General features: G+C 38.2%; 1 protein-coding gene across 1 annotated transcript in view; it reads right to left on the minus strand.

Moving 5' to 3' along the window:
* The window catches only part of INTS13 (integrator complex subunit 13), a 19,777-nt gene extending 1,092 nt beyond the window's left edge, over positions 1-18,685 (minus strand). The window contains exons 1-15 of the mRNA XM_085232020.1: positions 18,174-18,685; positions 17,290-17,521; positions 15,925-15,999; positions 13,690-13,892; positions 13,344-13,424; positions 11,898-11,988; positions 10,320-10,448; positions 8,700-8,784; positions 6,159-6,248; positions 5,816-5,905; positions 4,167-4,345; positions 3,224-3,394; positions 2,669-2,823; positions 1,636-1,866; positions 444-583 (exon numbers count right to left, since the gene is read on the minus strand). Of these exons, the coding sequence (XP_085088146.1) occupies positions 444-583; positions 1,636-1,866; positions 2,669-2,823; positions 3,224-3,394; positions 4,167-4,345; positions 5,816-5,905; positions 6,159-6,248; positions 8,700-8,784; positions 10,320-10,448; positions 11,898-11,988; positions 13,344-13,424; positions 13,690-13,892; positions 15,925-15,999; positions 17,290-17,514 (1,945 nt within the window). The 5' untranslated portion in view covers positions 17,515-17,521; positions 18,174-18,685. The remainder of the gene's footprint in view (positions 1-443; positions 584-1,635; positions 1,867-2,668; positions 2,824-3,223; positions 3,395-4,166; positions 4,346-5,815; positions 5,906-6,158; positions 6,249-8,699; positions 8,785-10,319; positions 10,449-11,897; positions 11,989-13,343; positions 13,425-13,689; positions 13,893-15,924; positions 16,000-17,289; positions 17,522-18,173) is intronic.
* Positions 18,686-18,692: the final 7 nt, after the last annotated feature.

Consider the following 18,692-nt stretch of genomic DNA (forward strand, 5'->3'; position numbering starts at 1 on the left):
AATTGAATGACATAAAGTGTTTTAATTCTGTATTCCTAAAACATGAAGTTTCTGAAGATGAAAAAAATGTCCTTTCAACAACTAGACAGATTGGCATGTCTACATTCATTAGTCAGCAAGAGACAGCTGTTTCTGATATCCACTCTTAAATAATGTTTCTGTCAGAGTACCTCAGCTAGCACAAGAAGAAATCTGTCCTTGTCCCTTGTCAATCCAATTGCCTATCTTTTAGGTTGACACGGTATCTTGGAGTCTTTCTTTTGACATTGACTTGGTAAATACATGTGTTAGCCTTAACAACAGCTTCTCAGCATTAATTAAAAGTTCTCTTCACTAATTCTTTTCCTGGAGCTTTTACTCCAGGATCTGCCTCATTACTTTAGGCAAAGAGACAGATTACAAATTTTCAAGTGAAAAAATCTGTCACAATCCTTCTGTTTTACCTTTTGCCTTTTCCACTACAGGCATTTCATCCATTGTTATAAGAGGCTTTTTGTTGGGGGGCTCAGGAGAATCAGGGGAATCTTTTATAACTTCTGCTTCTGCTAGTTCTTCTTTTTCACGATCCAAGAGACTTTTTAACCTTTTTGAGAGAGAAGGAAAAGACTGAAGATACACTACAGCAGCATCTATTATTTCCTGACATTTCTTCAAGTGACCCACAACCCACATCATGAGGTTTCTTCTAATCGCTTGTCAAAGTGGGAAACTTGGGAAAACTAGTAAAATAATCCTCTGGAAGACTTAAGGGAAAGACCTTAAAATATATTTTCACTTCTTTTTAAATATTTGTATCACACTCATTGAGGTAGTCCTGTCAAAACTAAAAAATGATTAACCAACAATGAATATGCAGAATACCATACAGAATTTTTTTTTTTTTTTAATTTGATCCAGGTTTTATTCTGTATCAAATTGCTGTAACTTCAGCCCTTGCTTTGCTTCACCTCTCAAAGCAAAAGTAGCTGTAGAAATGGATTTGATCATATGTAGAAAGGCAAGATCATCAGCACAGTGACAATAACATAGATCAGTGTCCCTCCTCCTAAGAAATCCTAACATGTACAAAACTATATATTAAAAAAAGCTTAGTAATACAAGGTGTTTTGGATCTCTTTAGAATAAGTAGTTTGAAAAAAGAAAACCAGCTCAACTGCTTCAGAAGTTAGAATAATTAAAATGAATGATAAACTGTAAGTGCAAGGACAATTATCATTGATGTTCAACCAAAGAGACCAGCCTAATTAATTTGGATATACCCAAACAACTGCTGTTCAAATGACTGAAAAAACGTGCAGAACATGAAATCAACTGTCCAAATACTCCTACAGTATATTAAGTGTTGTAGTTACAAAGTAAAGCTCTGCTAAGTTGTCAGCAACTTGTCCAAGACCCATATTTGTAAAGTATTTTTACTTTGCAAATATGATAAGCAGACACTGTAATAACACAGATGTTTTTCCAACTTATCAATGGCAACTGATTAAAAAAAAATTGTGATCCACAATCATTATTTATGCTTTTAACTGTGGCTTACCAACAAATCAAATTAAAACCATTTTACAGCAGTTCTCTTGAAGAGCATCATGACGAAGATTATGATGGTATGGTTTTACATTACTTTAGAAGATTTACCTTTCTGATTCTTGCCATGGCTTATCTGTTTCATAGTCCTTTCCTGACTTCTCTGACTTGTCTTCTTTATCTTCTCTCTTTCTGCCTCGTTTCTTGCGCTCCTCTTCTTCTGGGGGTTTGCTTCTACAAGCCATCAAACACTCCAAGACCCGCTGGTGCTTATCAGAGTTGCCAATGTGTGCTCGTACCAGAGTTTCCAATTCATTCCACATAATCCGATACTGTTCATCTCTAAGCAAGGGTGGAAAAGCAGAATTGTATATAGGATAATCTAAATCATTAATCTACTCAATAGCTAAATTAAAGACTGTTATTTTTGTGTTATGCTGTTTTGATTTTTTTTTTTATTTATCCCCTGAGCTCTCTCCTTCATGTGAAGATGCACACAAGGATTGTTCCATCCTTGTTCATGGATGTCCATGTTCCAATTCATGGAACCACATCACGTGATCTTTCTCCATTAACATTCAGAGTTTAAGTTGAAAAAAAAAAAAATATTAATCCCACCAGGTGCCTAGTGATCTGTTGCAGACTAATTTCACTAATTTCTTTCCAGTTAATTCTTGGAATTACAATGTATGTGTATGTCACCACCGGAACAACAAATAAATGAAAATCCTATGCAGACTTTAAAAGGAGCATCCTATATTCTAAGTAACAGTTTCAAAGTTATTTGACTATTCTAATAATTCAATTTTATATTGCTGTTTGTTTACAGTATTCTTAAGTTCCCCCTTTTAGTCATTTGACATTATTCCACTTCTTCCTCCCATAGCTTGTCACCTTCCTCAATGATTATTTTTGTATTCACATTTAACACACTCACAATTTTTTCAGTAATAAAATAACTTCTGTTTCCTAACACTCAGCACAATCACTGTCCCTAACTGGTGCAAGGTATTTGCAGCACTTGTATATCATTTAGTATACTCCATATTACCTTTGGCCACACTTTGAAAGCATGTATGAAAACAGTGTAAGTGATATATTTTCTAAGAAACACCCAACAACAATAAAAATATTTGTATGTAACCTTTTAGGACCCTTTCCTCTGGTACCAACTGTTGAAATTGGCAGCGGATCATTTTTCCTCTCCATATCTACCAAATTGTATATTGTTTTTTGACAATTCAATACATCCTCATCTGTCATTGCTTCTTTTACAATCACACTGGCTAATGGCACTACCTGCAATACAAAACATAAGTTAAGAATGGGAAGTCTACATATTGCAGGAAACTAGCAGGAAGAAGAAAAAGCAGTCTGTGTAACCATGGAACAATACACAACAAAAATACTACATTCTCTCCTGAATTTACTAACAACTGAGGTATAACCACATGCATGCCATGCTGTCTTTACCCATAGCAACTCAGCAGCTCTTTAGCTGAGCCAGTTTCAAGTACAGCACTCAATTTAGATTATACAATTATAATCTACTGACATTAAGTACCAAAATTAAAAACAAATCCTCAAGTAAACTCATTTTGTGACAAATGATTTATTGTAGAGTTAGTACTTCCACCAAGTAGCAGATTCAGACTTACTCTAGACCAGAAGAAAAGGTTACACACCCAAGATTACTTACAGCTTGCATGTTGAAGATGGTAGTCTGAGAAATAATCATAGGCCAGTAACGAGTATGTTTCTCTAATTGATCTTTTGCACGTTCCAATGGAATTTCAAGACTTCCATCGATCTTATATCTGGGTTCTAGAAAAGGAGTTAATCGGTTTTCCCTCATAAATTCACCAAAATCCTAATGATAACCAAACAAAATAAAGTTAGGAATTTCTCTAACAAAGCAACTTTCACTGAATGGGTGAAACAGCATACTCTTGCCTATCATTAACTGCATACCACCATCTCTAAACCTGACTCCAACACCCAGAGCCCTGTTTCTAGCTTTCAAGTTTATGACATTCTTTGAGGTGAACACAGAAATTCATAGTAACAGGGGTTAAAAACTGACATGAAGTTTTTAATGAGAAAGTCTTCTGGACTTGTAAGGTAGTATGGTAAGAAGCTTTACTGTGTTTTTCTGGAAGTCTCTCCTGCTTACATACAGTAGATGCAAAGAAAGTGTTAAAAAAAAAAATACCAGCTTACTGTCTATTCTATAACCAGAGTTCAAAACTGACAACTTCATTTTTCCTACTTACTTCACAACTCATTCATGCACAATCAAGCCTTCCAACAATGACCATGATACAGTTCTATGTGTACCTAGCCCATACTAAAACCTTGTCAGGAAAATGCTGATTTCAGAATGAAAACAAAGTTTAGATATGGACAGTGCATAAGGCAGCAAAGTTGTTTCCTCAGCATGGAAAAGATTCTATGAAGCACATGACAATAAACAGATGTTCTACTTTGTTCAATATACATCAATGTATCAAAGAAAATCAGATTATGATGTCATGTAAACCACCCCAGATCTCCAAAACACACACTAGAATTTCCCATACACAACTCATTGCACTACATCTCTTGTCATTGATGTGAAAACAAACTAAAAAAAAGAGTCTTACTGTAATCCGGTAGTCAGTAACTCTCCCACCGCAACCTTCACTAATTGATGGGGGATCTTCTAGAATTGATCGTGAGCTGCTTAATACATGCAGAAAAATTTCTCCTCCATGGCTGCTGAGCATGTGACTAATTACTTTAGAGCCAGACTTGCGTGGTTGTTCCAACAAAACAGAACGACCTGTTGGAAGTGAGATCAGCTTCATTAGCTACCATGTATTGCAATTTTGAATTAAAAAAAAAAACAAAACAAAAAAACCACATAGGTTTGGACAAAGCCATTAAGACTTTGAATCCATTTAAGTTGTGTTTTGACCTTGATGAGCAAGAAACTGTTTCAAGCTTTTACTCTATTTCCCTAAACAATACAGTAAGCTTTTAAATCTTACACAGAACAGCTGAAAGGCCCCCCCCCCCCCCGGGAACACATTACTGCTTTCTAAGCAGGACATTATTCCTAAGAAAAATAAGTATTTAGACATTAATATGGTACACTGTGCATGAATGGCTTGTTATTTTTAGTCAAAGATGATGTTGTATAGTTAGCCATTATCTTGCTCTACTGCAGAAACTCATTAAAAGCATCTTCTACAAAGAAACAACATAACCCACTCAAGTATAAAAGGTATCCATTTATTCTATTTTTAATACTTAAAACACATACAACTTTCCAGACACACTAAACTGGCTGACTTATTTTCATTACAATACACTAAACAAAGAGGAGTAATCTTCAAATAAATTGTTTGTTACAAGGAAGCAGAAACAAAAGACTAGAATGGAGTGTTTACTTAAAATATACTATCAGTTTTAGTTCCAACTATTTTTACTAATCAAAGTACTTTTCCAGTACAGAATCTTTAGAACAAATACACAGAATAACTTCCCTGGAAAAAAAACCACATCCCATTAAAAGGATGTTTGTAATGCAGCCTTTTTTTTTTTTTTTTTTTTTGCTTACTGTAAAGAAACGATTGAAGCTGACTACATACCTCTAGCATTATGATAAAGGATATCATCACCTACTGAAATAAATGTTTCCTACTAAACAGAATACAATTCTACATTTGGATTCAGTAAAGGACTTTCAGAATTCAGTATTTGCTCTCTACTTTACCTCTTCCCTCTCATTTCCAGTTATTTATACGATACGTTAACATACTCAGCATTTTCACAATATACAATCATACCCCTCTTTGTACAGGCTCAAAAACAAGTGGTAAGTTTTTGTTAGCAGAGGTAGCCACCGTTAGCAAAGCCCAGAAGCTCCCTACATTAGATCAGAGCCAACCCCAGCCAGCTCCTAAAGGGACCCATCATCACCAGAGATGGTCAGGGAGAGGAGGCGAAAGAAGGTGTAGGGAAAAAGGTGCTTTTAGTTCTCACTGCTCTAGTCTGTTAGACAAAAGCAATAAATTATATTTATCTGCCTATAAGGAGTCTGTTTTACCCTGCAAGTAAGAGTGAGAAGATAATTCTTCAATTGTCTCAACCCATAAGTCTTTCCTCATTTGACCTCCCCCCTCATTCTGTTGAGGGGAGCTGAAAGAGCAGCACAGTGAAGCAAAGATCCTACCAGTGCAAAGCCATCACAACGTTCCATTTGCAATATTAACAACTTTAAAATAATTAGCCAAGGACACAAACTTACCATTAAGGAGAAAGTTTGTAAGGCATGAAGACGGTCTGCTATTTACATCTACTGGTGAAATTCTGTATGCTCCAGTGCAGTAGTGTAATTCTGAAAAATGAAGGAGTAGAAAAGTTGAATCTAGTTCCGCACAGAAAAAAAAACATCTCACATAATCAAAAAAGAGGACGAGACTGACATCATGTCACCACTATTAAAATAAGATGCAATCAGCAGTGATACATGCAGAGTAAAAGGTAAAAACAACAGCAAGAACTACCTCTTGCTTAATTCTTATCAGTACACGAGAACAACATCCAACACAAGTTAAAATAGCAGCTTTGTAAGATATCACGTTACCTACCCACACTGTTTGTTCGAGGAGTACACCATTTTAATGTCACAGTTTCTTTAAATGCACCTTCTCTGCTGTTGCCACCTACGTGATTATCACCTGCAATATTGAGCCAGAAAAATGTGCATCATGATGTGATCCAACATTGTCTTTGTTACACAAAAACTCAGCAAATAATTCTTGTTTTTTTTTTTAATTTAAGGTACAAAATATTTAATAACGTGATCACATACAGGAAGTAATCTAATTAAGCTAGATACTTAACAAGTGAAAGAAATCCCTACTTCATCAGTAGCAGTACTTAAAATAATCTTCTAAAAATCAACAGCTATTGAATGGTCGGAAAAAAGAAATTCAAGCAAACAGAACAGTGTAGCTCCAGAGTATGTTCCCAATATTCAACACTTAGAAAATTATAGATGCAGAGTAAAACAAAATGTAACAGCCTTTTCTTTAAAAAAAAAAAAAAAAGCTTAAGACTTGAAAAGCATCCTTGATTTTCCACAGACGAATCAAAACCCTCAGCAAGCACCAAGAGCCCTTCCTTAGGGCTGATTAGTTTATGTACATACTGTATTTCAGCCTAAAATGAAACTGATCTAAAGGCACATTTGACGATTTGGGCTTTTGAAGGAAAAAAATTTGGTGTTATTATCCAGCATCTTTGCTACGTTGCATTCAGTTTGAACATCTCAACGTTGTTTTGTTGTTGTTGTTGTTTGTTTGTTTTGAACAGGCTACGGGTGTTTTACCACTACCAATATTTTTGTATAACATCACACTAACAACTGGTCTGGTAGATAGCATCTGAAGGCATTAAAGCAGATATTAATACCCAAAACAATAAATTATGAAACAGCCAAAATAATATGCTTGAATCCGCAATTATCTGAAAGTAATTGGATGCATACATCAACATTCTATGTGATATGTTAGGGTTTAGTCTAAGATTCCATGTAGGAACTTCTCTGATTCCATATTATAAAGATTTCCTCACTGAATATTTATTTAATCTGCTTACTGATCATGAAAGTAACTTGCAGTAGAGGCTTTTTTAATGACTAAGAGTAAGAAACAAAAACTGACAAGATCTGATGAAAACAAACCAAAAGGGCACTGCAGCAAGAGCCTGGTTTCAGCTTCTACCAGCAGGCTTATTCCCAGAGCCTCCAGGTTTTACAAAGGTATTTCTGAGCCTCAGCCTTAAAGCTTTGTACTTTCAACACGTAGAGTAAGTTGAAGTCAGTCAGAATTCAGTATTCTAACATCTGATTCCTTCTCCCCCCCATCTTTAATGGTAAGCTTAACTAAAAGAAAAAGAACAGTAATCTTAAGTGAGGAGATGTATTCTGTTCTGGAGGTAATGGCAGTCCTCTTAAGAGCAGAGGGGGGAAGAAGAGTCCCCCAGAGCAGCTGCTTGCTTACTTACAAATTTTTTCAAATTTGAGAAGAGAAATACCCACTATTTCTTAAATAACAGGTAGATAACTCATCTGTTAAAACATTACACTTTTAAGATGTTAAACCATCACCTTCCTAATATGCTTTAAAGTCATGTAACTGAATAATAAGAAATATCTATAGTCAGTAACTAAATACATGTATTCTACACACACAGCAAGACTTCTTATGACTAAGGGCCACTTAAAAAGTTCCAAACTACACTGAGAAATGAGAAAACAGCCTATAAAAACTTCAAATGAGACTTTAGCATTTCAGAAGAGGAACCTAGTAAGCATTCCACTAAACACTGGTAGACAGGGTGTTTTCAGTTGCTTGCTTTAGCCTTTAAGTACCACCAATACTGAATATTTTGTCTTGCTTTATATATTAACAAAATGTGATCTCAAACAACTTCTTCAGATTTGTTCCCTCCCCCCACCCAGTCTCACAGAAGTTTTAATAACTCACCCAAGGGGAATATTGGGCAATTCCAAGCTACAAAAACCATACTAGATACTTCAATACAGTGAGAAAGCTCAAAAGCAACTGAAGTTTTTCAAAGCAATTACTGTCATAAACAGATCTACAGAATTATGTCAATTACTTAACAAACAGATTAAAAGCTCAATTGTTCAAGGAATAGTTTTCCACAAGTACTCTACCAGCTCTTTTTTTTTGTTTGTTTTGTTTTGTTTGTTGTTTTTTTTTTTTTTACTTTCTGTAAAACCACCACACAGCTGTCTCTCAGATAGCATGCTTTTTATTCAATAAGCTCAGTAAGAAGTTGAAGGTGTCCCCTCACAAATCACAGACAGAAATCCTATAGGTACATGAAACCTGGACTGATGAATTGGATCTGTTTTTGGAGTCTTTTATTATTACTTCGTGATACACCTGTCATGAATATATCTTCAAATCCAACACTGCAAATGAAGTTATTAGGCTGCAAGGAACAACTGAAGATATGCTATTTACAAATAAGGTTTCCCCCTAACTCTAATAATTATGCCCGAAACCTGCATCAGTTCCAAACTCATAACCCCTGCTTGTAAATCCTTCTAGCATGCAAATTGAATAGACAGCATTTAGAGAACTATTTCGACTTACCACTCTTTAAAAAGTCAACATGTGCTTCTTTGTGATGAAGAAGCTCCACATCATAGTTGGCTGATGTGTTAGCATGTTGTTCTTCCTTTAAAAGAGACAGGTAAAAACAACGCACACAATTATTTCCAAGTAGCAGTCACTACTTTTATTTATAAATTATTGTGATGATTTGACATTTAGCTCTTACATCACAGGAAAACAAGTCTCCCAAGTGCACTAGACAACAATGGGATTGCAATATTGAGGAAACTGCTCTCTGATCTATTTAAAGATGCAGCCTTCTCATTCTTCAGAGGGTTTGAAAAAAGACTAAGCTTTCTTGATACAAGTGTTATGACAGTGTACACAGTGGAAGATGTAGAACTTAAAATAGCTGTAACTAATTTTGCTTAAATTTATAACATTTAGGAAGCCTCACAAGAATCTAGAGCAAAAAAGCAGACTTTGAATGTGTCACCATTTTCCTACACTTCAGATGCGTGGAGAAAAAAAAATTACTTTCAACTTCAAGTTGATGATCACTGCATCTTTAAACAGCAGCAACAGATCGGCAAAAATGGGAGAGTAATCCCACTAATTTATTAGAAGTTTAAAAAAAAAAAAAACACAAACAAGGAACTCAACATAGTCTATTACTATAAGGACAAAGATAGAAGGGAGAGGCATACCAGCAGCACACAGATCAGATTATAGACAAGGTATTTGCAAACCTAAAAGTCACATTTATATGATGATCCATGTCAAAGCTCATTAAAAATTAATGTCTTGTGACATTTAATTCCATGTTTTAACTTACTAAATCCATGTCAAATCACTATTTTTGAAAGACTTTCATAGAAAATGACTGTTTTTCAAAGAATGCAATAAGAATTGACAAAATCAAAGCCTTCAATTGTTTTTAAAAGTATGTTTCTGCCCTTACTCTTTGAAAGCTGACCCTTTGCATCAGGCAGAAAGAGAATTGAAACAGAAAATTACCATAAACTCAATATTTAATTACTTAATTGCACCGATTTCCCTCCCTGTAGTGATGAGAAATAAATAGGAACATCAACAACTTTGTTCAAACTTAAATTTAATAGCTTCCCCAAATAGATTATATCCCATCCTTGTCTTTCTGGTTTACAGACATTCAGAATGGAAATCCTCTGGAAAGCCTGTAGCCAAAAACCAGTTGTTAGTTACAAACACCTTTATTTTGAGTGGGCATGACGATCAGACAGAGGAAAGAGTCACTATGCCACTAAAATGCACAAGGGTCAAGAATATCTAATAACACAACTAGAAAAAGACAAGAGAATCACAAACAACGTAATTTGAGGCAAATAAGATAGTATTTATATGAAGCAATACAAACAGAACTGAAATAACACTTGTATTGCTACATCGAAAATTGAGATCCAGCAATACATTTTGTTCTGTGATCCTTCTTTACATTCTTCCCTTACTTTACTTTTACTAACCTGGTCACAAACATTAAATGTGGGCTAATAAAAAAAAAAAAAAGAAACAAAAAATGATATGGAGAGAAAAACAATGTAAAAAAATCATTTAAATGAAAAGAAAGCAAATAAATTTAGAAGCAGTAGAGCAAGCTACCAAAGTCAGACACAGTATTACCTTCATAGGAATGTTGGTTATTGTGGTTGAAGCCAGATCAAAGTGTTGCTGTACTAAAACATTCAGTTTTGTAGCTAAATGCCGTCCTGCACGGACACTGTGCACTTCACTGGTTAAAACAGGTGAAAGCTAAAACAAATCGACAGAGAACACCCAGCGTTAAGGGATTAGACTCCAGTATCATAGAACAATATAAAACACTAAACTCAGAACATTTATACCATGAAATTCAATGAGAAAGAAAACTATCATGGAAAGTTACAAAGGGGAAAAGAAAAATTGCTTCTTTTGCAGAATTCTGCAGATTGTGTCAGTTGCTACAGTTGCAGTTTCTGCAACATGTCACAAATTAAAGGCATAGCAGGAACTCTGACTCATTGGTTGTCAATAGGAAGAATTTGTACCAGGATATGGGAAAAGAACCCTCTTTCCAGGGCTAGCATTTCCCTCTTTTACCTATGAGTAACAGGTGCAAAGCTCTTTTTAACTATCAGCACATTAGACATAAACAAAACACAAGCTGTAAGTTGCATCTGATTTTCCAAGTAATGACACTGCTCATTTTTTTAAAGCCCAAAACCAATAATTGTCTTACAAAGGACAGATGTAATCATTTATACAGTTTTGTTTTTCTGTTGTTTTTTTTTTTTTTTTTTAAAAAGCATGACTGGTGAGCATTTCTGAACAATATTTCAGAACAGTAGCTGCATTCCCTTTCACTTGTGAAGCAGGATGCAAGACTAGATGCCTTTCGTGACCAAGACATCTTCCTTGCATTCTTCTCTTAAATCAGTACGTTACAAAATCATTTGCACGTTTGCATACAAGTTCACACAGCACACATTTTTGCTACAACTGAAGTGTTCTTACGTGCATCATTTTATCATTTTATTTCACGATTTCTCATGTTTTTGTAGAGTACTTTAAAGCTCTGATGAACTTCAAATAGTCTATATTCCTGTGATATGTTACCCCTTCCTTTGGAAGCAGACACGCCTTCCAAAGCTTTTCACTATAAGGGCACTGTGTTGGCTAGCACCTGACTACGCAGATCAAAGCATCATTTCGGTGTCATGAGAAAAATCACTCAGCAGTTAAATCATAATGCTTCAGCCTGGATGACATGGAACATCTTGCTGAGCAATACCAATGTAATTTAGCAGATATATGTCAGAACATGCTGCTAGTAATTCAAGCAGGCCTTCTATTGAACAGTTATTCAACTCATCCACTCAACATACCAAGTAGTTGGTGGTTTTCCATTCAATTCTTTCCCAAAAGAGAAATCAAAACAAACACTCTCTCATCCTACAGAATTTACTTCACCAAAAAAAAGCAGAAATTATTACTGCAAGAAATGAAAAATATGATACCATATATGCTTGCACACTATGAAAGAAAACATGCACTTCAGATGGCAATATGCAAGCTGTCAACTTTCCAAAGAATTGTCACCTGTATTTTTTCCTATGCCCTACCAAGGGCTCAAAGCCTTATTGAGGCTTGATTTGCATTGCCTATTGGAGTCTGATATTGTTCCTAATACTGTGACACATCTTCTCATTTTATCACCTTTACCTCTTTTTTAGGACGATCTGAAACAAGGCTGTCTTCACCAACTGGGTACGTGTGGATTAAGACCAATTCACATTTCTGGATCTGCATCAGGCTTGAAAATAAAAACATTCTATTTAATCTACAGGGCAGCAAAAAGTATTAAAAAAAAAAAAGTATCTCACAAAAACTACATGATCTCTTGAGATTCGTCTGAGCAAAAGAACACAGAATCCCAAATGGTACAATATACAGTTTCTAGAAAATGCTTTCAGAAACAAAGTTACATAAACAATATTCAAAAGCATACTTCAAAATAAAGTATCAAAATAAGCTCATAATAAGTGTATCATTCCTAGCTCTTCAGTTGCTATAGTACTGTGTTACTTTTTTTTTTTTTTTTTTTAAACAGATAAATGGAGCAGGTCCTTAACTTGTCTACTATTTACCTTCATCATCTGAAAATGGACACTACAGAGGGTTTGTCTCAGCAAGTGTGCCTGCAAGTGCTAATGGGGAGATTCTGGTGAACATGGGGCTATGTCAATATCATGTTTGTTTCCTAACACAGCTGGAAACCTGGAAAGATTGAGACACTCTTGCATCTGTTGCTACAGCAGTGCATGAAAGTTATCTTTTAGGAAGAAATTCTTTATAGTGAGGGTGGTGAGACACACTGGAACAAGTTGCCCAACGAGGCTGTGGATGCCCCCTCCCTGGAAGCACTCAAGACCAGGCTGGCTGGGGCTTTGAGCAACCTGCTCTAGAGAGAGGTGTCTGTGCCCATAGCAGGGAGTTGGAACTTGATGACCTTAAAGGTCCCTTCCAACCTATGACCCTATGGTAGGTCACCTTTTACAATGGACTTAGCACCCGATTTCCTGGCACTAGTGTCCTTCGTACACATACAAAACTACATTTGCAGCAGCTAAATATAGCTTCTGCTATATGAATGCATATGTAGCAATCAAGAACAGAATCTCAAGCTGCTATATGCTTTGCACAGTAACATACAATTCCTGCACCAAACAGTTCTCTGTTTCAGTAGACAAAGCATATGATAGAAAAGTGGCAGAAGGAGATTTCAAGATATTCCTTTATCCCAAGTGAACTATAAAGGAACACAATAATTTAGAAATTAAAAATACTTTCAAGCCCCTCAGCTTTCAGTTTAAGAAATAGAGAAGCGAAACTAATTGGCTGCTTTCAAGAAAGAATGCAGATGCACAACTGGTTAACTGTGCCTTGTTACAGGACTGTAACATCTCATGTTTTAGATAAATAAAGATAGGACAATATTTCACTGGGTTGCTATGAGGATATGAGATGATACATCAGCTTAGAACCTCTATTTCATAGCAGCATTCAAACCACTCATCAGAAGAGTTTAAGAAATACGAGTGTAAATTCTAAAGAGAAACAATACCAGGCACACATAGGGAAAAAACAAACTGCTGAAAGCATACTCACTGATCTGAATTAGCTGCAAGCTTATTATGTTCATGAATGGTTTCCTGAACATAATCCTCAAGCATCCGAACGTGACTGTCACTGGGGAGAAATGAATAGTTTTATGCAATATTATAAATCCTCTCATTCAGAGCAACAAGCCACCACATACTTTTCTATTTAAAGTGAGAATTTTTCAGTGGTTACTGTAGCACATCTCCATAAACAAAAGCATTAATAAGGCAAGAAATGATTTACTAAGAATATAGCTACTTAGAGCATTAATTTATAGCAATCAGTGAAATACTTCTAAAAACCTATAAAATCTCTTTATTTCTTGCTGGCAAAAGCAAATGATAATACATACCTTTTTGCATTAGTAATACAGATTATTCTTCCTCTATTTCCAACACGTTCTGCATTCTCCATAAGCATGGTTCGAGCTTCGTGTTGGTATTCTGTTATTTTGCAAAGTGCTTCAACTGCAGCAACCAGGCCATGAAGTATGCTGCAGCATTCTGGATCTGCCCGAGGATTAGGTGGCCCCACAGCTGCCAAGGCTGCCATTAACTGGATAAAGGAATGACTGAAAGTTACTTTTAAGGCATCTGTTAAAGAGTTCAGTTGGGAGAAAAGTCACCCTTATAACTTATTTTACATGTTACTTTGCAGTGACAAGAGAAAAGCAAACAGAGCAATAGAAGATCTGTACACGCTCCCAGACTTTGGAAAAGCACTGAGCCCTAGTTACCCTATGCAGCTGATTTCTTATGTGTTAATATAATATCACCATGTCATAGAAAAATACATAGCTATAATTGCAAGTTATAGCCAATACCTATAGGAAATCCTTACTTTATCAACTGCAATTCGCTTTAACTTTCTGAAAACTTGAGAAATTTAGTTGCTTCCTAAAGTAAGCCTTTCAGAAAATGAGCCCCTTAGATATGAGTGAAAGAATAAAGAATGCAAATACTGTTTATACCCTCTTTTTAAGTTTATCTGCACAAACAAGTGTAAAATTCAAAAAGTATCACTAATTTACAGACGAAATGCATACCAAGCTAATTTCTTCATACCATTTATTTTAATATAATTGGTCCTGAAAGCTGCTTGTATTTCTAAACATTGCTGCTTATACAAATCATCCAACCTCCCAGGCTACTATTTAAAATGGTACTATGTAAAAACTTCAGACCACATCGGCCAATTAGCATTTTAATTCATAACATAAATATAGAATATATTTATATATTTATATATAAATATAGAATATAGAATAACTGAATGGCTTGGGTTGGAAGAGATGTTAAAGACCACACAGTTGTAACCACCCTGCCATAAGGAGGGTTGCCACCCACTAGATAGGCATCTTTTTTTATGCTGGGGGCCCCAGGCCTGGGTGCAGATGAGACCTTATGAAGGCAGAGCAGAGTGGAACAATCACCTCCTTCACTTTGCTGGCCCTGTCACTTTTGGTGTAGGCCATGATACAGTTGGCCTTCCCAGCTGCAAGCACACTGCTGGCTCACATCCAGCTTTTTCGTCCACCAGGACCTCAAGTCCTCCACAAGGCTGCTCTCAGTGAATTCTTCTCTCAGTCCGTACTCACGCCTGGGATTGTCCCAGCCCAGGTGCAGCACCTTGCATTTGGCCTCGCTGAACCTTGTGCCTTAACACAGCTTCCAGAATGATCTGTTCCATAATCTTTTCACACACACAAGTAGGCTCACTTCTCTACAGAGAGTGTTTGGGTGACAAACAGGTGCCTCGGTGCTTCTCAACAAGAAGTCCCCAGTTAATTATACCCTTTGCCTTTTTTGGTGGCACTGGTACTAATAAGGCAGCTATTGTGCCTAATAAGGCAGTTTACCAGCTTACTGTAGTTGTCTCTTCCCATCCCTTGATTACTTCCCATATCCCCTCTTACTTTCAGCCCCAGAGCTGCATGTCTGTTACACAGGTACATTTCAGGGACAAAGGGCAGACTCCTCCTTTTGCTCCAAGCAAAGATGTTGCTGTATCCATTATCTTGCATTTTATTGGAATCTAACTCCTAAGAGCTGAAAGCCAGTTTAGTTTCTTTCTCTTGCAGGGACTGAAAACAGTGCTGTCAGTCTGCCTGCATCACTGCACAGAACATCATCATTCTCTCTCAAAAAATTTCCGGATGCTACACTGCGTGATGATTTTCCTCATTCAATCTGGACACCTGCTCAAGAAGTTCATTGAGCTGGACACACTGGGAACCCCCCTCACCCCACCCTCAGTCCCTTGGGGGACTTCCAGAAGCTGGAGCTTCCCACAACCAAAGCCCTGGGCAACTATCCTTGCACCTATGGGACTCCCAGTGCTCATCCCAAACCAGCCCCTAAACTGCTCCCACACATGCTGACAGCCCGTGGCTGTTCTCTCCTCACCTTGGGGACTCCCCAGTTGAAGGACCTCTTCTCCCCACCCCACTCTCCATCCATTGACCCCCTGCTGCACTGCAGAACATGCCTGCATGGGAGTTGATCACCTTGGAGAGCAACTAGTAACACATCACAATTTGTCCTGTGATTAAACTAGACATTCAAAAAAGAACATCTACAATGCATACCTCTTGCAAGTTCTGGTCTTCTTGGGTCCAAGAATTCAAAACGTGAGCTCCAGAATCACTCACAATGAAATTTACCTAAAAGCATTTTAAAAGTTCGTGTCAGATAACAGTCAATTAAGATCATGGATTATGGCTACCTCCCCAAAACCAAACTGACAAGGACTGCACCTCCTCCTTCAGACTAACTGATACCCTGCAGACGTATGCAATTACAAGCCAAACTAAAAATAAGACATGCACAAAAAGCATTTGGTCCTGCTACATTCACAATATTACTTAGAGAGTAAATGATTAGCGACTTCTTACGCAAACATTTGCTTTTAAGCCATCAAATCAACCTTGATACTGAGTTAGTAGTTCATGATATTATTGAGTTTTAATAAATAGGTAATATTTTCTGTAGAAAAATCTCTGTGAAGTACTGAAGTACAGCAAATTGTTCTCCTGATGTCATCACAGTAGACTACAGGGTAAATACCTAGTAAGCTCTACTCAACATCAGAGAGCAAAACACATTGTAAAGTTGGCAGAAACAGTCAAGGGGAAGAATATCTTCCATGTCAATTTCCAGTTTATATAGCACACAGACTTCAGATCAGTCATATTTTATCAATTGAGCATACACTTTATATAATCCCATGATAGGCCAAGACTGCAGTTTAACTTAAGCGTACGCTGTCTGAGAGCCAGGACACACAATCCACCAAAGCAGTGAGGCTGACGTATCAAACCACTGAGCTTCCAGTAGCATTTGTTAGTGTCAGGCAAAGCCTGGCTGCCTTCTGAAACAGGCTGTTGGCTGTCATTACTTCGTAGCAGTATCAGTGTTATAACTTCTTATTTTTAAAAAAGGTGATCAGCCTCAGAAAATTTCCTAAGAGTTTACTCAATAATAAGGCAACTTCAGGAACCAGAGGTTAATTAAAGAGCCACCAGGTATTTCTGCTTCTAAAGAACAGCTGTGTGCCCTCTCACTTTTTCAAACTTGCCCTTAGAGAGATCCCTCCTATTCCTATCCAATTCCTTTGGAGTTGGTATTGAAAAGCTTAAAGTACTACCAGATATACATATTTAGAAGCAGAGTATGATATGCAGCAAGACCTCCCTCAAGTTTTTGTGAGCATGTTACCTTAAAGCACTTCTCCCACTTTGCAAAACATGCAAAGGTCCCAAAAATTAACATGTGATGGGACTCTGATGCTATTTAAAGTAATTTAAAAAGCAATTCACTGTATCAATACAAATACGCTCGTAAGAAATCATACTTTGACTTCTAACAGCAGCAAACGGTATTAAAAGCTTCATAAAAACATGAAAGTGCCCATTAAGTTATTAAGAATCATGCAGAATTTGTAGAAAACTTACCAGTTTCTTGAAAGGAAAAATGTCATACATTATTCTGCAGTACTCCATAGATGATTCCACTGAACAGGTCCATAGTGATTTTGATATAGGTGCTAGAGGTATGATTCCTTGGGTCCGGTTCTTTACTAACATATCAAATTCAACATGCTGTCTACAGGATTCTGCCATATATGGGCAGTGATCCACAACAAAAACAGTTTTATGAGACTCAGAGAAGATTTTCATTTTCTTCCTAAAACAAATAATGGAATTAGAAAAGAAAAATGAAGGAAAGAAACATATCGCAGAACTACTGCAGGGTTTATAGCAGGGCTTATATAGTAGAAAACTATCTTACTAGAACACTTGAGTTCTGAAGAGGTTACCTCACACTATTTAGATTATACATCGCATCCATTAGCTGCAGTAACACCCTATTAGGCTCCAGGACACACTATAGAAGTGCCTATAATAAGGCCATTTACGTAAAGAGAAAAAGTATCTAGTGTAAAAGTGTACTAGATGCCTCATCATTTCTTTGTTCCCCGGGAGGAAAGATGCAGAAAACGTGAACAGAGAGTTGAAAAATAATAACAACATACAGCATTACCTCCCTTCCTCCTTCCCGATTAAGAGGCATACCTAAGCAAAAATAGCAGAGAAACAGCTTGCCAGCTAGAGCTTTCCTGCTAACAGTAACAGAAAAACATATATATATACACGATTAGACTAGACGGGCTGTGACAGAGCAGCAGTACCGAGGCTGTCAGGTTCACTTCCAGCCTTCGCTTGGCGCTTCTCAGAACGCGCGAGGAAAGGAGAAGCACACGAGAAGGACGAGGAGGGCACAGCCGCGGCAGCGCCCGGCCCAGCGGGGGAAGGGGCGCGCGGGCGGCGTCTCTTACTTGGGCCGGCTCCTGCGGTGCTGCAGCGGTCCCGGGCCTCCTCCGCGCCGCGCCCGGGCCCTGCCGCGGGCCCGCTCCGGGGAGGAGGGGTAGGCCCCGCGGGGCGCCCTAGAGAGGGCCGGGCGCGGGCGCCTGCGGCCGGGCGGCCTCCATGCCCCTCCGCTCGCTTCCTCGGCGGCCGCCGCCGGCTCGGCGGGGAGCGCGGGGCCCGGCTCCGGTCTCCGCGCCCGGCGCCCGCGGGGGTGGGAGAAGCGGCCGCAGCCCCCCCCGCTCCGCCCACCCCTGAGGCCGCGAGACCCCCGCGCGGCCACTTACGCCGCTGGCGTAACGGCTCCCCCAGCGCTGGCAGGGGGAGCGCCTCTCCCCTCCTCACCCACTACCCCGCCGGCCCCGCCAGCCAGCAGGGCCCCGGCGGCGCGCCGGGGTCACGCAGCCCCCATGGCCCGAGCCGTCCGCCCCGCCGCGGGCCACCCTCCGCGGCCTCGCGAGATCCCGCGAGACCGCCCGCGTAGCGCCGCG

The sequence above is a fragment of the Meleagris gallopavo genome, chromosome 1 (assembly GCF_905368555.1).
Source record: "Meleagris gallopavo chromosome 1, MGAL_WU_HG_1.1, whole genome shotgun sequence".
Taxonomy (NCBI): domain Eukaryota; kingdom Metazoa; phylum Chordata; class Aves; order Galliformes; family Phasianidae; genus Meleagris; species Meleagris gallopavo.